Here is a 21,845-nt window from a genome sequence, read left to right as displayed (position 1 = left end):
TAGTATACAGAGAAGTTGCAGCATTGGAAAATTGCAGTGAAATGCAGGAAGATATGCAGCGGATAGGCACTTGGTGCAGGGAGTGGCAACTAACCCTTAACATAGACAAATGTAATGTATTGCGAATACATAGAAAGAAGGATCCTTTATTGTATGATTATATGATAGCGGGACAAACACTGGTAGCAGTTACTTCTGTAAAATATCTGGGAGTATGCGTGCAGAACGATTTGAAGTGGAATGATCATATAAAATTAATTGTTGGTAAGGCGGGTGCCAGGTTGAGATTCATTGGGAGAGTCCTTAGAAAATGTAGTCCATCAACAAAGGAGGTGGCTTACAAAACACTCGTTTGACCTATACTTGAGTATTGCTCATCAGTGTGGGATCCGTACCAGGTCGGGTTGACAGAGGAGATAGATAAGATCCAAAGAAGAGCGGCGCGTTTCGTCACAGGGTTATTTGGTAAGCGTGATAGTGTTTCGGAGATGATTAGCAAACTCAAGTGGCAGACTCTGCAAGAGAGGCGCTCTGCATCGCGGTGTAGCTTGCTGTCCAGGTTTCGAGAGGGTGCGTTTCTGGATGAGGTATCGAATATAAGTAGGAGGAAGCATCCTCCTACTTATACCTCCCGAGGAGATCACGAATGTAAAATTAGAGAGATTCGAGCGCGCACGGAGGCTTTCCGGCTGTCGTTCTTCCCGCGAACCATACGCGACTGGAACAGGAAGGGGAGATAATGACAGTGGCGCGTAAAGTGCCCTCCGCCACACACCATTGGGTGGCTTTCGGAGTATAAATGTAGATGTAGATGTAGATAGTATGAGGAAAACTAGCTGCAACATACATTTAGTACATCCCACAATTATAAAGAAAAAAAAATGAAAAAATAAAACAGATCCTCACCTTGTTACCATAGGTCGATTACCAAATGAGCCAGTAGTTCAGTGCACAAGCTATGTAATATTTTACAAACATTGTGAAACCAAACGATAGTATTAAAATATATATATCTGCATCAGTTCAATTAGCTTATCCAGCAGACAGAAACAACCAACATCAAGGTTTGACTAAATCGTCTCTGTAGGGTGCAGGAGAAGAGTTTCAGTGGGTCTCACAATTTTCGTCAGATGCTTACCAGTACTTTATATATACCATAATGAACAATGGTTCACCCTAAATGAAATCATGTTTTGCCACAGAACACAAGCGAGGCCACACAAAGTAATGCGTAGACGTGTCTATTTTCCTAAGAATATACTTTCAACAAACCGGGCAGACATGAGCGTTATCCGAAACCCTTTTATTACGTCTGATGTCCGAAAGTACGAAAAATATGATCGAACAGATACATTTCATAGGCATAGTTTACATACTATGATTGTAACCATTCATATTATTAATTAACTAGTGTTTTTAAGCTATCATGGTCAGGCTTACTGTCGAAATGGAATATTACAGCAAAAATAAAAAGTAACAAAATTAATTTTGCTGTTGTATGAATGTTGGAACATACGTCACCAGTAGCAACAATCTCTAGCTTTATGACCTTCAGTTTATCTCTTCAGTGAAGGCATTTAGAACGAGAATACACAAAAATATCCATAGTAAAATTTACAATCTTTCACAAACTTATATAGCTTTAAAATTAATTGGCATTCATACCACACACACTCTTTCACTCATAAGACTGAACAGTCCACAGCTTGGTTCTTGATAATTGGACAAAAAATTCTCCTGGTCTGACTGCGCTTGACTAGCAAGGTGACTGGAGCTATAAACCTGATAATCTGGACTGACCCAGCAAACCTGGGTAGCAACTTCCTCATTTGTTTGTGCCTCCCCGTTACTCACCTAGTCCTAGTCACCCAGTTTGAAGCTTGTAGGCCGTCCCCCTTTGTTATATTTGAAGATTTCTCTCTCCTGGTTTAACTTTAAATTACCTCTTGCTCACTTCCAATTTTCACGAATCTGCGCCGTATCGATTTTCCAGGCGAAAGTTGAGTGATCAACTACAAATTTGCTAACAATGAATTGGCTTATAGCAGCTATAAGGATAGCGGGAGTTTGCTTGTGGGTTCATGTATTGAGGTAATAAAGGCGAAAGCCAACCGATGAAGGGACTGGTTCCACAGGGAATGAACTTGGTGGTGGTAGGTACAAGGGCGTAGCGAGAGTTGCGCTAATCCGCTCTGTGAACACAAAAGCAGGGATAATATGGTGTCGTAGCAGTATGTGCAGTAGCACTTTCAACACAGAAATCTCGAGGTATGTGTCATGTGCTATGACATTATCAGAGTCTATGTACTGACAACGACCAAAGGTACCAAACAAGGACTGCAGACAACGAATGGTCCCTTGCATGGTAGCACTGCCCGTCGGAAACAACCAACAAAGGCGGGCCAAGGCATCCACACACACAAGTATGATCGTATTTCCGTCTCGCGACAGTGGAAGCTGGCCTCTGAAACCTACCTGCAGTCTCTCTAAGGTGTGATAACATAACTTCTAAAGCTAATACTCCCTACTGGTACTCGTTGTTGGATTACTAATTGTACACACGTTATAAGTCTGGACCCACTCCTTGGTTTCCTTACCAATTCCATCTCAGATAAAAGTCTCCCACACATTCAGACGAGTTTTAAATAAATAACTACCTACTGTTGACTCATAGTAATACTTGCATATAATTGATACTAATTTTGCGGTCAAAACTACTTCATTCCAACTACTCCCTCTCACTGGACAAGGGTTTAACTTTTTCTCCAGTCTTGGTGTTCCCTTTAATTCCCCTTTATTTGATATTAGAGTCTTGATATACAGCAGTGTCTCTAAACAACACAAGAAGATCTGTGAGTATTGCAATAATGTATTCAGGTTGCTGCTGATCATTTCTTTTAGATGTCTACTCACCACTTTGTTCGCTATCATCATCCCCAAACATACAGCTAAGACTGTCAGTAATACCATTGTCAGGTGGAGATCTTGTCTGCTCATCTGGCAACGTATTCTGTTTACCTCGGTCTTCTAAACTCCCAATTGAGGGTCTGTTTATCCGTTTCAAGAGTAAATGGGCAATGCTCCACGCTTATACGAAACTTCTGAAGTGTGGAAAGCTCCGCCAAAGCTTTCAATCTGTAAACTACTTCTTACATTGGCAGAGCATGAGAGAGATACCCTACCAGGTGTCTGTCATGGGTGTTTCAGTAAAGTAACAGCTGCTACACCCTACATAGAGAGGCCGATTTGAGCTATAAATTCCTTTAAAAAGTGCGGAGTGTCCAATAGGGGTACTGTTCTTAAAACGGTCTTAACGCCCTAAAATAGTGGCTTGCTGGGAAGGACTATAGTCAAATCTCCTTACTTTGTTTCTTAATTCATTCAACGGACCTACAGTTAGTACAAAGCTAGGCATTAATTTCTCAAAAAAAAAAAAAATAAATAAATAAAAATGATAATCAGCCCTATGAACCTTTGCGTGGCTTTGGGATTCTTAACTGGTGGACAGATGTAAATAGCCATAGTGCCGCTATGATCAACACTAATATCCTTGGGAGAATCCGTATATCCCAAAAATGACATTTGCAACTGAGTAAATTTTACCTTAGAGTATTAACTGAATCTTCCGTCGGTTCTTGGTAGAACAATATTGTAAAAAATGAAAAGCGATAGTTTGATTTTGTTCTACAGTATTAATTAAATTGTGTTAATCGGTTTTACTGTGCATTTGTGCTTCATTCTAGATGTGTAACTTCTTTTCCATTGTCGTTTACAAGCATTGTAATTTCTTTGGTCAAAATAGTCAGTAAATGTCTGAAGATGGCCTTGTAAGCCGAAAATCGGTTAACGCAATGAAATTAATATTGTAGAACAAAAGCAAACTAGCACTTTTCATTTATTATTTACCTTACAAAGCTAAACTGTGAGCCCTTCCGGCACAAGACCTGCTCAACAGGCCTAACATGCTCAGAGAAATTTTCGATGAAGCTAACCAAGTCATCTAGATAGTGAGGTAACTTAAATTTGAAATCTGAGAAAAATGCTAACAAACAGAATAAGACTACCATTTCGGTTGAGAGCTCAAACGGAACCCAATTCAATTTATGCAGATCCCAATTGGCAACAAATGCCGTAATTCAAAAATGGTTCAAACGGCTCTGAGCACTCTGGGACTTAACATCTGAGGTCATCAGTCCCCTAGAACTTAGAACTACTTAAACCTAACTAACCTAAAGACATCACATACATCCATGCCCGAGGCAGGATTCGAACCTGCGACCGTAGCGGTCGCGCGGTTCCAGACTGTAGCGCCTAGAACCGCTCGGCCACTCCGGCCGAAATGACGTAATTGCCTTGGAATCTTCAGACAAGAGAATCTGTCAATAGGCCTGGTTGAGATCCAGAGTGGTGAAGTATTTAGCCTTGCAAAACCAATGGATTGTAAACTTATTTTTAATGTCTCTTTGACAGGCCGAATTTATCCATTTTCTTTTGTAACCAAAAATATGAGTGGAGAATATGGAGAGCAGGAAAGTCTAACAGTTCTGTCCCGAAATATTTTATCAATGACCACCCTGAGTTATATCATGCTTGAAGAAAAAGGTGGTATGGTTATTGTCTGAGCAGCTCAGTTCAGCTCAGCTCAGTCTTCTACTCACCAAATTTAGCAATCTCTAATTCATCAGTAAACAAATCCAGCAACTTCCAAGAGAATCTCTGGTTCTACAACTGAACCATTAATTCCCCCAACAAGTTCAATTTACCACTTGATCATCCTGTAAACCCTGAGTTTGGTACCAATACGTTGCACAAATACTGATTATTGAGAGATTATACTGTGTCACCCTTTCTGTGGTAACATAGTGTATTAAATGACCTGTACATTTAGAGTATTGCAGCTTAATAGAACTGATGACATTCAAGCTACAGTTTTCAGCTTGCTTCTGTAAATCATCTAAGAACCACGGCAGCTGCTGTAACTATGCTACTAGCCTCTTGTAGCAAGCCAAGTAAAGGAGTTTATAGCTTAACAAAAACACCTATGCTGCCCATCAACAACTCCCCTATCAATCTGACTACAATATTCAGTTTATCTTTGCGGGGTTAGCATTGTTGTGTCTGTTTCGCCAGGAGAACAAATAAAGCGTCTGTCAGCTGTAACAACGTTTGCCTGAACGTCTCTGGTTACGACAATCAGATGCGAGGTTCCTCGTTTTGGGTGTTCAGAGCAGCAGTTGTCGCTCAGCCTTGGCCTGTCGTTAAGACAAAGGTGCCGTATCTGGCCACGTGCGCGATTAATGTTTAACGTTAGTGTCAGTGCAGGGATTGTCGTCCCAGAATGACCCATTTCAGAATGCACGTTATTAGACTCTCGTGGCATGATTTCATTATTCTGATTTCCTATCTCTCGTTTACAAAGGTTATTGGATCTTAGGTTGTTGTACTTTCTCAGCTTCATCCACCAATAATTAAGGGTTATTAATTAGTCAACAAATCATCGTCAAAACGGAGAGATATTATTATCAATTAACTGGGACTAGGAAGGAGAGCACTTTGCTTCTACTTTCTCTCCTATATTTTGAGCATACATTTAATCATTGCATTCAGAGAGAACAGAAGCTGTTCTTGTAACCTGTCTACTTGATGACTCATTTGATTCCTTCCTTTGATGCACTGCAAATAGTGCAAGCTATTCACAAAATTTAGGTCCTCAAATGAATTACTTGTACGAAAGAATTGAACAACAGACTTTATTTCACTTAATGGTTCTCACTCTTCTCATTGAGGTGCCCTGATGGTATGACAATAGGGCGGAGCAATATTTTTTCCCAAGGCTCAAAGCCCCTAATTCTAAGCTTGTATTCTGCTTCGTCGTTTCTCAAGTCAGTCACTCCAGATACCTCTTGTCACCCATCCTAAAATAACCTAATTTCAATCAGTATGTCTATTTCAAAATTATCTAGATACAGTTTGATTACTAAATGATAATAACCCACAGAACCTGAAGTAATCACACTCTGCTACCGTTGTGTAGCAGAGTGACATGTGAATGGAAGGGCTGGGTTCATTATGTATGTTATCTTTCACAATATTTATTTAAAAAAGCAGCTTTTTGCAATAATTATCAAGCGCCATGGCCCAATAAAAACACGGTAAATCAGGTGTCACTGTCAGTTACAAAAATTCAAAAAGTACAGAAAAGTCGAGATTCATAACCTGTTCATTCAGATATTTCTTCATATTACAATCGACATTTATTAGCATCCTTTTAACCAATTTACACTAACTTGCAGGTTCACCTGCTATTCTTTGATCGTTGCTGAAGTGCATCCATGTTCAAAGAATTGAAGCTCCTGAATGTCAAGGTATCTAAGACTGTTTCTAAATATATGGACATCAAATTGAAAACAGTAAAAACAGGTTTCTTGCCCTTCTGAAGACGACATTTAAATCTGTTGAAACCAACTGGTTAGCTGTCTTATTCACCTGCCAACATATAGGTTCCAGTTGGTGAAAGAAGGTACAGCAGTCAGCCACAGTTTGTGTTTATTGTAGCAAATCTAGATTTCAGTCACTAAGTGACCATCTTCACTGCTCGTTGTAATACAGGAACCAATTAGAATACAATCGCATACATGTTAATGCCAAAGCACATTTGTATAAATTTCAAGGGGATGGTACTTAACAGCAACAAGAGTTAATACATTTCAACCATTATTTGCCATACTCGCTTTAGAAATATGCATGTCAGGAGTTCAAATTGCACTGAGGCTGAGGCTGCTGTTTACAGCTATCTCACTGCTTGCCTCAGTGTATCTTGTATGTGAGTATGGTGCCCTCTACACATGCGTGATATTGCAGTACTGCACTATATATATGTAGTTGGTTATTTATATTATCACAAGAATGGTAGTTTTAAGGAAACACTTTTTTTATCGATATACAATAGAAGTGACTACAATGATGAGTGATTTTAAAGCACCAAAAATTATTGGCAATCAAAGTGGTAGTAATGTGAACTACTTCATGCAGATGGCCATTGATATGAATGTAATTACTATTCCTATTGTGTTAAAAGAGCACATTGTGTATACGCGTACCTAGAAACATTAAACAGGGTTTCTGTTAAATTGAACAACTGCAGATAAAAGAGGATTATGCGTATATTAAAACCGCTATTTTACATACACCATTATGTATATCTAATGGTGCTAATGTGAACTACTCATCCACTTAGTTATTGTAATTTCCATAATTACGCATCGCTACCAGTACTAAAACTAACACAAGATACAAACAGATCTTTATTTAAAGAACATTATTTCCAGTTTAATAAATAACGGAACAAAATTCAACTAAAATTGATTAGTGAGAGTAGTGACAGCTAGTTGCTGAGTTATTCACGAGCTTATATGGCATAAGAGTTAATACTTAGGGTGCAAGTCGTTATGATACTAACTGATGTTAAATATAGTAAATCATTAGATAAACCACTTAAATGAGTCTAAATTCAATTACAGAAGCTCGCAGAGGAAGTGTACTCTTAAACAGTGCTGGAGGCGGATAGCTATAAACATGTCGTTAATGGCGACTCCGTGCGTCTATGGCGTATGGGCCACGTGTGAAATCTGAGGGGCTTCAAAAGTGTTGCCTGTCCTGCTGTCGCCTAGGAATTGGTAAATGGATGTCTCATTTTTAAAGTGCTCAGAGAAAAACATGCGGGTGGCCTGAGGGTGTTATCGATCTCTGGGCGCTAGAGAGACCCTTTGCCATTTTATTCACGTACGTGCCAATGTTGCACTCCCCTTGCAGCGGCACAGGAAGGAGTGTTAAAGGGAGCATGAGAAAGCATAAACACGTATTCTGCTTCGGGTATAGTTCCCTAGTGATTCCATCCTGTATACCAGAGAAAAATTGCTATTACGCTACACTAAAAAAGGACTGAGATCACGTTCAATGTGTCTGCATCTCAGTGATGTTCATAGACAATGTTTGAATCGTCCGGGGAATGTCAGTAACGTCAAAGATCGTGAAGGACACCGTCATGTTGCACATCGCATTTCAAATGGTCGTTTTCGGCAACGAAATGTATGAAACTGAACGTTCAAGGGAAGGGGTGGTTTCATTCATTCACACCCTTTATGACACCTCCTGAGGCCTTTTCGTATAGACTCTGAACGGCGGTGTGACTTAAATGTTTGCCACAGCCATCCATAAGAAAACCACCTGATTTCAACGCTGGGCTTCATTTTTCTGACCTCTGTCACAGAGGCGTCAAGAAAAGAGGGTAAATTGGTGGGGGGGGAGGGGGGGGGTGATGAACTTTGCTACGTGCGCAACGGCGTTGGGCAGAATTGTGGTAAAATTTGATGAACAACCCGCCTTACATCTCACATGAAGTTCTGAGCTCTGACCTTTTTTCGGGTTTGTCAACACCTTGCCTTTAGAAGCGTCGCTAACCCCCGGCGTGATTCGAATAGCCCCAGGACGTCCCGAATGGCAGTAATAAAACGGCCGATCAGTGTCCACAGGGAATCCCTTCGGGGCTGGTGCCTGACTGAACCAAGAGTGCGGAAAGAATCAAGTAGACAACTTTTCCTTTGTCGAACATTGAGGAAATGAATACCGATCTTGTCACGCATATAACTTGATAATGTATTGGCAGCAGATCTGTGTCAATAACGTGTGTTCTTAGCGCTCTGCCGATGCAGTAAGTGACTCTTTTTACGAAAGGGTGCAAACTTTCCTTTTAGTTGGTTCTTTTTCAGTAGCAGCTGTAGATGTAAAGGTACAAAGAAAAGCCGACAGAACTACAGGACACAAACTTTACTGAAACCCCACTCACTCGGACAGGTACCCTCACAAAAATGCCTTTCACCATCTCAAGCAGAAAAGAGGAGGATCAAAACATTGGGGGACTGGGCCAAAAGAATCAGTCAACCACAGTACTTGGAGGATGGGTTCGATCATTTGAGCTACTTCCAGAAGAAACGGCTACTCTGACAGTGAGGTAAATGCGGCCGTACATCCTAAAAGATCTGGAGCTTCTAGTGCAAAAGAAGTAACTAACTAAAGAGAAAGTTTTCCTGCCATTCGTAATAACTGTCACTGATAGGATCGGCAGAGTACTAAGGAGACACAGTATTGACACAGTCTTTTACCAACAAGAAAGGTGTGCGAATATCTGAACACCACAAAGGTCTTACAGCCGCCGCTTGCCACAGCAAGGGCATATAAAATTTCTTGCAGATGCAGAAGCATTAACACCCGACTTAAGGAACACAAGAGCAATTGTCGTTTGGGTAACACAGATAAATCGGTAGCAGCAGATCATGCACAGTCTCAAGGGAACCGCAAAATTCGTTTTTCCGAAACTATGATTTTATCCGGATTCTATCATTACTCTGCAAAATCATAAAAACAGCTTTGACAGAAAAGGACTGGAATCAGACCAGTTGCAGGCTTTAGCGCTAAATAAAGCAAAGAGCACTGCCCCCCCCCCCTCCCACCCTACAAACTCCAAACATACATTGGAGCGACTCCGCTATCTTAGGCAGCGGTCTGATAACGTCGCGAAAAAATCGTTGCATGGATAGGTACAAATAATTCAGCTTGCTGAACTTATGTAAGTGTGAAACTGCTATCTGAGTCGTTGACGATGTCTCGATACTTGGGAGACGAAACATCAGGGAGAGCAAATATGCCTTGGAGCACGGGTTAGTGCTCATAAAACAAAATTCTCCAAGGACACAGAGGAAGTCATACGGCTGTTTGTCCCATCACTATCAGTTAAGAATGATTGTTTTTGCAGAGTGTTGTTTGTTTGCTTTTGTTTTATTTGGCCTCCAAAGCTTGTATTCCATTCAGCTATCGAAAACCGTTGAGGTATAACAAGGGAAGATGGCGCTAGAGGCTTACGTTGGACATTTCTTTGAAGCTGGTGCCGCCATGTTAGACGTCCCAACTAATTAGCAGACTACTGTTTACGATTGCTTCTAGTTCTTAATCTGAGACGTGTACATGCATCAGTTGTTTTAAGTGTAAATGTTATACTACTTTCGTGAATAACACAATGTCAGGAAGACATTTTTAGACGTTTGTCTGGACTTAAATGCATATATGATGCAGTAATGTGACACATTCGACCTCTTTAACGTAACTATCGTTTTGTTATGCGTTTTGAATAAGCAAGAAGAGAAATATGTGATGTGAAAGCGCTGCTTTCATAATCCAGTGTCTTCCTTAATATGGACTGACGAAGTTGATGCTCAGTCTATGTCCTCTTCCCGAAAATCCTGAGAACATATTTTGCTACGTTTGGTTGGTTTCCGATCTTTCCTTCTTAAAGCGTTCATTCAGAGAACTTTATGAGCTGGGCTGTTAGGAAAGCTAAAGTCCAATATGAGAAATAAAACCATTGCAGTAAAAGTAAATAGCGCAACCAAAACTCAGTACATAAGCAATATAGATAAATGAAAATATTAGTACTATTAAAATCTACACACTTTTCCCAGTACTCTTAGTGAAATTATTAATCACTTTGTAAAGGTTAACGTCTTCAGTTACCTCAACACAGTGCATGCAAAACAGACATAAACTGGAAAGACATTGTCAGAGTGAAACGTATTTACTGACCTGGATGAATACTGAAAAATCATATGTAAATTAGTGTAACTTTGTAAGTGTAGACAATTAGTAACAGATGTTCATTTTGTTGTTATTAGATAATTTTCCTTGTGCAAGATACGTAACTAACATAAAAGAGTTTCTGTTTGAAACATTTTTCATCTCATGATCCACAGTGAGAACAAAAATACTTCAAAATCTATCAAAGTAGTGTAGCGGGCTGAATGCTGTGCTATAACATATGTGAGCACAGATTAGTTCCAGAAATATGGTCGTCGAGATAGCTGAAATGCCGAGAGTATCGCAAACATTCTTTTTATTTCAAACCAGGCACTGGAATTGAAGGATGCTCCTGGCAAACTATACGCAGTCGAAGGAGACGTGACGAAAGAGGAGAGCATTACGTCCGCCTTCAAGTGGATCAGCGACAACCTCGGCGGGGTCGACGTCCTCGTCAACAACGCTGGAGTCTACCATGACGGTGACTTAACCTGTAAGTTGATGTTTGTTTCATTTCCAGTCACTATTCTTACGGTACTCGAGACAAATCTTCAGTACCTTTTAGCGCCACTTGGTCCAAGAAAAATGTATCGTGGTGTCAGTATCATACTAAATGAGTTGGAGAAATCACAATAGTGGTCATGTTTTAATTTATCTGAACGTAACTGGTTTCGAATTTGCAAACATCATCGAATCTGTAAGAGGAAAATGAAAACAGAGGTATTTCAAAATCTGTGAAGTGCAAACAGGAATCTGTTACATCTACATAGTAAGGAGTAAGCTAATTACCCTTAAAAAAGAAGCTACACAGAGCAGTCATAGACTCAAGTGATATGTGATACCTAAATAGCGGGTAATAGGCACTGGTGGAAGAACAGTGACAGACGTTTAATAAGTAATTATTCACTTACAGCCAGTTCTATTAACTTCACTGAATAGATCAGTTTTGACGTAATTCAGAAGATGTACCTACTTCACAACCTCGCTATCTTGTGTAACAGTGAAACTGGACAAAATGAATGAGGTTCATTGCTGATCTAAATCGGTACGGTACACACTTGAGAACATTGTTAAAAACATGGTGACACGATGGTCACACTTCGAGCACTGCTTTAATCATACGTAATAGATACACATTATTTATTATTGACAGTTTCGTGTTGTAAACATAGAAGAAAATAAGCAGAAGAAAGAGATATCTTCACACCTTAACCTTGCAGAAAAAATATTTATTACTGTAAATCGTCTTGGGGTAATATAAAGAAATAACTGGAGAAAAGAAAAGACTGATGTAGTAAGTATAGCTAACAATGAGCAAACATGGAAAGAAGTGGTCGTTGACTTTAATTAAAGAAATGTGGGAACAAATTGTGACTAAAAACGTTTAAAAATTTTACGTCATAAACGAAAAGACCAGGAAGATATTCACACGTGACGGGGTATAGTTTTAAGATGCACTTTACAACACACAGAATTCGTCCTTCAGCAGCTGACACATATGGGCACCTCACGTGATGCAGTACATGGTGCAGTCAGTTTGACTTCAACAACCTTGATTAAAAGTTAGTCGTAGTAAATTCGTCGTTTAATCCGGTTCGATGCAAAGTTCTGCTGCACTGACCTCTATAAAAGTTAAACGAGGGAGTTAACTACAGTTAAATTTGACCGTGGCTCACGCCTGGTTTCCTCGAGAGGGTGGCGCGTTTCTATGTAGCCTACTGAGACAGACTCTGGGCATTGTCTAACTTACCCTTCCCAGAAAGTTTATTAATTTATGAATCAGACTTACCGGGAGTAGAATTAAATTGTGTCTTCACATGTAACCACATTGCCTGTTTTTCTCTAACAAGAGGATCACACCACAATCAGATTTTTGTAATTTTTTGTATTTATAGTACGTGAAGTTCAAATCTCAAATGTACCTCTCCCAAAGTATTTCAAAGCAGTCCTCAAAAATTCTTGAAAAAATAGACTTCTAAGTTTTCTGACCATATTTAATATACTAAAATAAGATTGATTTACTTTCGACAAGCAGTGTGGCTCTATGGTAGCATCATTGCTCGCTGTGTGGGATTCTGGATTTGATTCCTGGAAAACTCAAGTTTTTAAGCAAAGGTCTAGGAGCATTTAAATGAAGTGAAAAGAACAAAAAGATAGAAAACAATTTAATTTGTAGTTCTTTTGATTATACAGTTTTGGTTAATAATCTGTTATGAATGATTGGTGATTAAGAATTTTTGTTTGCAGGTAAAACTAGAGACTATTATACGAGGGCTATCCACAAATTACATTACGTTTTGAAATTAAAAATAAATAAAGTATTGGAATTTTTTTTTATTATATACAGATGAAAGCTACACTTAAATACTACTTTTCTACATAGTTGCCATTTAAATTAAGGCACTTATCGTAGCGATGGACGAGCTTGGAAATTCCTTCGTCGTAAAATTCGGCCGCCTGCGCCTTCAACCACGTGGTTACCTCTTCTTGAAGCTGTGCGTCGTCATCAAAACGTTGCATAGCCAACCACTCCTTCATTGCTGGGAATAGGTGGAAGTCACTCGGTGCCAGGTCGGGACTGTACGGCGGATGAGGAAACAACTCCCACTTAAAAGATTCGAGAACTTCACGAGTGGCATTTGCCGTGTGGGCCCGGGCGTTGTCGTGAATCGGCAAGATCTTTGAGCCCAACTTTCCCCTGCGCTTGTTTTGTATTGCTCTTCTGAGGTTGTGCAGAGTTTGGCAATACCTTTGAGAGTTTATTGTAGTGCCTCTTTCCAGGAAATCCACAAAAATCACACCTTTTCTGACCCAAAAGACAGTCGCCATCAGCTTCCTTGCCGACATTGTCTGCATGCATTTCTTGGGTTTTTGTGGGGAATTTGTGTGCCCCCACTGCATTGACTGCAATTTTGTCTCGCAGTTCACATGCTTAATCCATGTTTTGTCACCAGTAACGATGCGATCGAGTAATGAGTCGCCATCTTACTAGTAAGCGTCCAAAAACGTTAACGCTGCAGACATTCGCTGATTTTTGTGAATCTCTGTCAAGATTTTTGGTATCCATCTTGCACAAAACTTGTGGTAACCAAGCTTTTCGGTAATGATTTCGTGCAACAAACTTCGTGAAATTTGTGGAAAACTCATAGAGAGTTCCGTTATTGTGAAATTGCGGTTTTCACGGACCACGGCATCGACTTTTTCGACAAGTTCAGCAGTCACTATGCTGGGTCTTCCACTTCGCTCTTCGTCGTGAACGTTAGTTCGGCCATTTTTAAATTTTATGACCCATTGACGCACTCCACCTTCAGTGATTATGTTGTCCCCATACACTTCACAAAGCTGCCGATAGATTACTATCGGTGTACAGTTTCTTGCAGTCAGAAACCTTATTACGGCACGCACTTCACACTTCGCGGCATTTTCAATTAACACTGACATTTCAAACTGTCACAGTAACTCAACGGAGTACAGCACGAACCTCTCACTAGCACGGCAGGATGCCGACTGAGCGGCGAAATGCCATTAACACCAAGATGGCCGCGCTAGCCCCGCCCCTAACGGACACAAACGAAAACGTAATGTACTTTGTGGATAGTCCTCGTATGTGTTAATTAGCATATATTTGATGAATTTTATGTTTAAATGACTTAGGTATTCAAAGTGAATGGAAAACAGGAAAAAAATTGACTGAAAGACTATGCATTTGTGCTTTTGTATTGCAGCTGTCTGTTTTTTTTATTTTCAAGAACTTATACATCTGTACCGACCAATTCAAGAAGTATATTCATCTCGTACTTCGAAAACTTTGGTGTCCTTCTTTTGTTTTTCGTTTCGACAAACAAACCAACGGTCTAGTAGTAAGATACAAGCACACTTCTTGTTGGTGAGAGTGAGAGTATGTGACAATGAAGTCACTCACCTGCGACTGTCTAGAAGTCTTATGTGCATAGGCAGCTGTGTACACATTCATGTCTCTATTAACATCTTTCCATCGCCAGATCGCCTTCCATTGTAATCCACGGAGTTAACCACAGACAGGTCCATGATTAGCTGACGACAGCTTGCGGAACGGCGATTAACGTTGTTGTACCACGAAGACATTTTAAAGACAGTTTACTTTAAACTGTGATCACGGGACCTTGCTTATCTTGCTTTTTGACCAAGGTTGGTGCGCTCGGCTAAAACTGTTGCTGATTGTGGAGTTGCGTCAAGCTTGAAACTGTTTGCTCAGCATGATACATACCAGGTGCGGATCCTCGCAGGCTTGCACTACCCCCGGAATAATTTTCTTCAGCCGTGTTTGTTTTTTGATCTATCTTTAAAAGTGGAGAAGTTACACACCATTAACCTCTTCTGAAATGCCTCGGCTCTTTCTCCAAGCGCTGAACGCAGACGAGTGGGACGGAAATGTGCTAATGGCGAGTTGGGATTTCAGTGGCGTCTGAGGGGAGGTGTGGGGTGCGGAGGCGATGGTTGGCAACTTTGTTTTCGTGTACGGCCTTTGTGTGTGTAGACAAACTTTGAGTAGCAGAAACAGGATCCGAATTCTCCCAAAGACAAGCGCAATGTCAGATCTTCGAAAAAAGTGCGATTCTGGCAGTTCCTTACCTGTTCAAGAGTAGCTGCAAATGAAGTAAATATTTACTGTGCTCTGGTTTCGTTATTTCAGCATGTACTGTAGTGAATTTTGAGGCTCAAATAATAAGTGGATACGCGAAATAAAGGATTAAGTAATTTCCTTGCTCTCGAAAAACTTACGTTACAGTAAGTAGGTTCATCATTCATGGAAGACCAGTTGAAAGAGTTTGGGACTTCATAACACCAGAAAAGCATAATACTTAGTCTTTGGCAATGTACGTCATAGAACAGATGAATCAACATTTGGAGAACTGCCCACACAAACTGATAGCACAAATATATGATGGTGCAGCAGTCATGAGTGGCTCATCAAGTGGGGAATAGGCTATCGTTAAGGAAAAATTTGCCAGTACATCTACATCTACATCTACATCTACATAATTACTCTGCAATTCACATTTAAGTGCTTGGCAGAGGGTTCGTCGAACCACAATCATACCATCTCCCTACCATTCCACTCCCGAACAGCGCGCGGGAAAAACGAACACCTAAACCTTTCTGTTCGAGCTCTGATTTCTCTTATTTTATTTTGATGATCATTCCTACCTATGTAGGTTGGGCTCAACAAAATATTTTCGCATTCGGAAGAGAAAGTTGGTGACTGAAATTTCGTAAATAGATCTCGCCGCGACGAAAAACGTCTTTGCTTTAATGACTTCCATCCCAACTCGCGTATCATATCTGCCACACTCTCTCCCCTATTACGTGATAATCCAAAACGAGCTGCCCTTTTTTGCACCCTTTGGATGTCCTCCGTCAATCCCACCTGGTAAAGATCCCACACAGCGCAGCAACATTTTAACAGAGGGCGAACGAGTGTCGTGTAAGCTGTCTCTTTAGTGGACTTGTTGCATCTTCTAAGTGTCCTGCCAATGAAACACAACCTTTGGCTCACCTTCCCCACAATATTATCTATGTGGTCTTTCCAACTGAAGTTGTTCGTAATTTTAACACCCAGGTACTTAGTTGAATTGACAGCATTGAGAATTGTACTATTTATCGAGTAATCGGATTTCTTTTGGAACTAATGTGGATCACCTCACACTTTTCGTTATTTAGCGTCAACTGCCACCTGCCACACCATACAGCAATCTTTTCTAAATCGCTTTGCAACTGATACTGGTCTTCGGATGACCTTACTCGACGGTAAATTACAGCGGTACTTCAAACATTCATCGCTATGCACACCAGCTGCATCTCATTACGCTTAAAGTCGGTTCGATTAATAAAACTGTGCGAATATTTTTCAATAATCCTTAGAGACTTTGCAGATGCTTTTCAATATCTCCACAACGAACAGCTATTCTCGACGAAATAGTACTAAAACAACTGCCATGTTCAGTACCTAATCGATAGAAATTCCAGTCAAGGACTGTCAATACTATTTTCGAATACAGGGAAGATTTTATCAAATGCATAAGTAATATGAGCAATGGGGAAACATTGTGTAATGAAAACACCATCCTGCAGCTTTTGGTTTAGTAACGATTTTAAAGGATGATAGATTAATTTTCTTGTTCTCTTTTTTTCATAAATTTATGATCTATGTGTATATTTTGTATAACCAACTGAAAAAAGGGTTATTAACTCAACTTATGCACGAAATCAGTTGACAGCTTTTGAGCGTGAAATTACAAAAATTAGAGGATTGACTGAAAACTCAACAGATTTCCGTGAGCATCACGAAAGAGGAAGAACTGCAGATGGAGGAGTGATGTGCAGCCTACGGCGAGAGGCAGAAGAAGTATGTGATGTTATAAGTTACGAGGCAAAAGAAAGAATTACATTCACTGGGCATCTAGTTCCAGCCTCTCTTTTTCCACCAGAGAAATCCACCCCTTATTCTTCCAGTTTTCCACAAACTTCTTTCAGAGCTACAACTGAATGCTATTCTTTTTTGGAAGCAAAGAAACTTCGAACAGAATTCTCTGTTATTTATGGAAGAGAGGAGTTCAAAAGTGTGAATGGAGCTTTGAGCTTGCTGGATTACGTAACAGGTTACAATCTTACTGATACATTGAACGAATTCTTGAAACTCCCGAATGCGATAATTACGATTCCAGTGACCACATCAGAAGCAGAACGTTGTTTGTCATCACTGAAAAGCATCGGAACCTTCATACAGGATACTATGGACCAAGAAAGACTATTAACGCTCGCAATGCTCTCTACTGAACGAGACCTCATTTTAGGGATTCCTGACTTCCGTCAAAGAGTGACTAAAAAATTTGTAAACATGAAGAAAAGAGTAATGGAGTTCCTGTACAAGTGACCACCACTACATCGAAATGCAGAGTTACAATCGAACAGCGTTAACATCAGTCCTGCTGAAAAAATGTCAGTAAGACAGCCGTACTACTTTTTGCAATTCATCTTAATTTCTTTTATTCTGCAAAGTAATACTTTAATTTGTGTACACTTTTCGGTGTTATTACGACTATGTGCTGCAGTGACATGAGTGAGCGATCTGTTTATATCATGCTCTACAAAAACTTGAGCAGTGAGCTAATTCTTTCTCTTTTCTGAATGGATTTCATTGTGTGTAAGGTGCACCACCTGCATTTTTGGTGGCAAGCCGCTGCTGATACATAACTATATACAAGGGTTGGAACTTTTATAGTGGCAACCATTTATTTACAGCTCGTACAAAATAGATACGTGTTCCAAAGTTTTACTGACCTTCAAAGTAGCCACCAGCATTATGTATAATCCGTTGCCAGCGATGTGTAAGTCGTAGGATACTCTTAGCAGTGCCAGTTGTGTTGACGGTTCGAGCGGCGCGGACTATTGCCGGACAAATTTGTAGCAGCTCTGAAGCGAATGAGGTCCTCCAGATTAGAAATCGAGCTAAACTTACGAGGGCTTAAGTCAAGGGAATGCAGTAGGTGGTATAACACTTAGCATCCCCATCAGTCAAACAAATCAGTAACAGCTTGCACTGTACGTGCTTGAGGATTGTCCTGCAAAACGATGGTCAGGTCCTGCAGGAAGTGTCATCACTTCCGTCTCTATGTTCTTCATTTTTGGAACACAACCTACGACCAGCTCTCGGAACATCTCAGCAGTATATCTCTGAGCACTATGGGACTTAACATCTGAGGTCATTAGTCCCCTAGAACTTAGAACTACTTAAACCTAACTAACCTAAGGACATCACACCCATCCATGCCCGAGGCAGGATTCGAACCTCGACCGTAGCGGTCGCGCGGTTCCATACTGAAGCGCCTAGAGCCGCTCGGCCACAACGGCCGGCCTATTATCAGGTTTTCTTCCATGTCGTCTTTGATTCGTTCATCCTGTGGAATCATAGTTACCTAGGTTCTAGTATTGTTTGACCTTTTCATGTATATTTCCCAATTTTAATCGTTCCCCTTATTTATTCCTTTCCTTTGTATTTTCTTCTTTTTCATTCCAGCAACACGAAATCTTACCGAAATAATTTTTACAGTCTAAGTAATAGTCCATTTGATACTAGTTCTATTTTTTTAAAATTTTTTGTCATGAAGACACTACCTTTCTGTGGACGAGAATTCGCTGCGTGTGTCGTGGTTCCCCTATATCTCTTCAGTCGAATGCTAGAATGGTTTTAAACAATGGAACTCTTGCGTACGACATCGTAAACAGTGGTAAGGAGAGGTGGGTTACAGAAAGGTGCGGTAAGCTTTCTTAGGAAAGCTGTACAGGAGCAGAAATGATTAGTGAATAAGTTACCACAGTAAACAGGAGATCTACCTAACTTGCATTTTCCAAGGATAGAAAACTCATTACAAACAGTACAGCAAGATACAGAGTTCAGTTCTCAATGTCAAGAAGAAAGAGGCTCTCTGAACTAAAGCACCAGCGAAGATGTCTGAGCCGCGACTAGGCAGTGTCTGCGTAGCGAAGTGGCCCCAAGCACGAGTGGGATGAGTAGCTGTTGCCAGCCATCATACACTCCTGGAAATTGAAATAAGAACACCGTGAATTCATTGTCCCAGGAAGGGGAAACTTTATTGACACATTCCTGGGATCAGATACATCACATGATCACACTGTCAGAACCACAGGCACATAGACACAGGCAACAGAGCATGCACAATGTCGGCACTAGTACAGTGTATATCCACCTTTCGCAGCAATGCAGGCTGCTATTCTCCCATGGAGACGATCGTAGAGATGCTGGATGTAGTCCTGTGGAACGGCTTGCCATGCCATTTCCACCTGGCGCCTCAGTTGGACCAGCGTTCCTGCTGGACGTGCAGACCGCGTGAGACGACGCTTCATCCAGTCCCAAACATGCTCAATGGGGGACAGATCCGGAGATCTTGCTGGCCAGGGTAGTTGACTTACACCTTCTAGAGCACGTTGGGTGGCACGGGATACATGCGGACGTGCATTGTCCTGTTGGAACAGCAAGTTCCCTTGCCGGTCTAGGAATGGTAGAACGATGGGTTCGATGACGGTTTGGATGTACCGTGCACTATTCAGTGTCCCCTCGACGATCACCAGTGGTGTACGGCCAGTGTAGGAGATCGCTCCCCACACCATGATGCCGGGTGTTGGCCCTGTGTGCCTCGGTCGTATGCAGTCCTGATTGTGGCGCTCACCTGCACGGCGCCAAACACGCATACGACCATCATTGGCACCAAGGCAGAAGCGACTCTCATCGCTGAAGACGACACGTCTCCATTCGTCCCTCCATTCACGCCTGTCGCGACACCACTGGAGGCGGGCTGCACGATGTTGGGGCGTGAGCGGAAGACGGCCTAACGGTGTGCGGGACCGTAGCCCAGCTTCATGGAGACGGTTGCGAATGGTCCTCGCCGATACCCCAGGAGCAACAGTGTCCCTAATTTGCTGGGAAGTGGCGGTGCGGTCCCCTACGGCACTGCGTAGGATCCTACGGTCTTGGCGTGCATCCGTGCGTCGCTGCGGTCCGGTCCCAGGTCGACGGGCACGTGCACCTTCCGCCGACCACTGGCGACAACATCGATGTACTGTGGAGACCTCACGCCCCACGTGTTGAGCAATTCGGCGGTACGTCCACCCGGCCTCCCGCATGCCCACTATACGCCCTCGCTCAAAGTCCGTCAACTGCACATACGGTTCACGTCCACGCTGTTGCGGCATGCTACCAGTGTTAAAGACTGCGATGGAGCTCCGTATGCCACGGCAAACTGGCTGACACTGACGGCGGCGGTGCACAAATGCTGCGCAGCTAGCGCCATTCGACGGCCAACACCGCGGTTCCTGGTGTGTCCGCTGTGCCGTGCGTGTGATCATTGCTTGTACAGCCCTCTCGCAGTGTCCGGAGCAAGTATGGTGGGTCTGACACACCGGTGTCAATGTGTTCTTTTTTCCATTTCCAGGAGTGTATATTGTGGTGGCAGAGGGCCGCCCATAGTCCAGAGCCACTGCAGGCATGGCTCAGCAGGCACACACCATTGGCTCCACCAGATCTTGTGTGACCGCTATCAGCGTCAGTTGGAAACTTGTAATTTCGTTGCCAACCGTGACGTACATTGGGTAGTATTGATACTTGAGACCACAGTAACAGCGATTATTTCATGCATCTGTGTACATAGACACTAATGCTCTTTTTCAATTACAATATTTTTTTCCATTTAGGTGAAACACATCTTTTTCATCACGTTCTTGTCTGATGCCACTTCCAACTTTTAAAACTTCCATTTGTTGCCTTGTACGCCTCTCACCCAAATTTGGTAGTTTCTTCCTGTTTTCTTTGGAACTGAAAATTTCTTAATTACCTATTTTTTCATTGTGCACTGAAAACGCATGCTCTAGTACCTCTTACGTTGTTATTTATATTTTTATTTACATTAACCACGTCACATTGTTTAAGAGTCTGAGTGATTAAATCATGCCGAGCTTTGTGACTAAATTTGTGTAGCCCTTTGCAGAATAATACACGGTACAGTTTCCGGAGAAACTCTAGAGTGGTTTTTATGTGCAGTATCCGATACGGAAGCCTGGAGACGTACCCTGGAAGTGAACGTGCTGGGCCTCTGCATCTGCACAAGAGAGGCGGTGCAGGACATGTTTCGCAGAGGCGTCGACGATGGATTCATCGTTCATATTGGCAGGTGTGAATGGACTTTATATCGTGTATCAATCTCAGATATGTGCATCGTAGTGTCATGTATGTTTTTTTCTAACAGTACAAAGAAATGTAAGAATGCAGAGTTACACAACAGTTACATTGAATAAAACCTCGGGCTTCCAGCCACGTCAAGTGGTTGCAATGCCAAATACTCCTTGACCATAGTCATGTTAAATGACTGCTGAGGGCCGGCCGCAGTGGCCGAGCGGTTCTAGGCGCTTCAGTCCGGAACATCGCTGCCGCCACGGACGCAGGTTCGAATCCTGCCTCGGGCATGAGTGTTTGTGAAGTCCTTAGGTTAGTTAGGTTTAAGTAGTTCTAAGTCTAGGGGACTGATGACCTCAGATGTTAAGTCCCACTGTGTTTAGAGCCATTTGCACCATTTTAGACTGCTGAGGCTGCTGGTACATTCCTATACACTCTATCTGCCGAATGTGATGTCACTGGTGCTCGCAGCATCGCCATATGTGTGCGCATA

The 21,845-nt window shown here is 41.7% G+C and overlaps 1 protein-coding gene across 1 annotated transcript in view; it reads left to right on the top strand.

The window, feature by feature from the left end:
* Nucleotides 1–21,845, top strand: part of LOC126234723 (farnesol dehydrogenase-like) — a 38,037-nt gene that overhangs the window by 5,539 nt on the left and 10,653 nt on the right. Inside the window, exons 2-3 of the mRNA XM_049943470.1 lie at nt 10,957–11,119; nt 21,221–21,350. Of these exons, the coding sequence (XP_049799427.1) occupies nt 10,957–11,119; nt 21,221–21,350 (293 nt within the window). The remainder of the gene's footprint in view (nt 1–10,956; nt 11,120–21,220; nt 21,351–21,845) is intronic.

Source organism: Schistocerca nitens, chromosome 2 (assembly GCF_023898315.1).
Source record: "Schistocerca nitens isolate TAMUIC-IGC-003100 chromosome 2, iqSchNite1.1, whole genome shotgun sequence".
Classification (NCBI taxonomy): domain Eukaryota; kingdom Metazoa; phylum Arthropoda; class Insecta; order Orthoptera; family Acrididae; genus Schistocerca; species Schistocerca nitens.
Note: the sequence above shows the minus strand (reverse complement) of the source record. Positions and strands in the feature narration are given on the sequence as shown.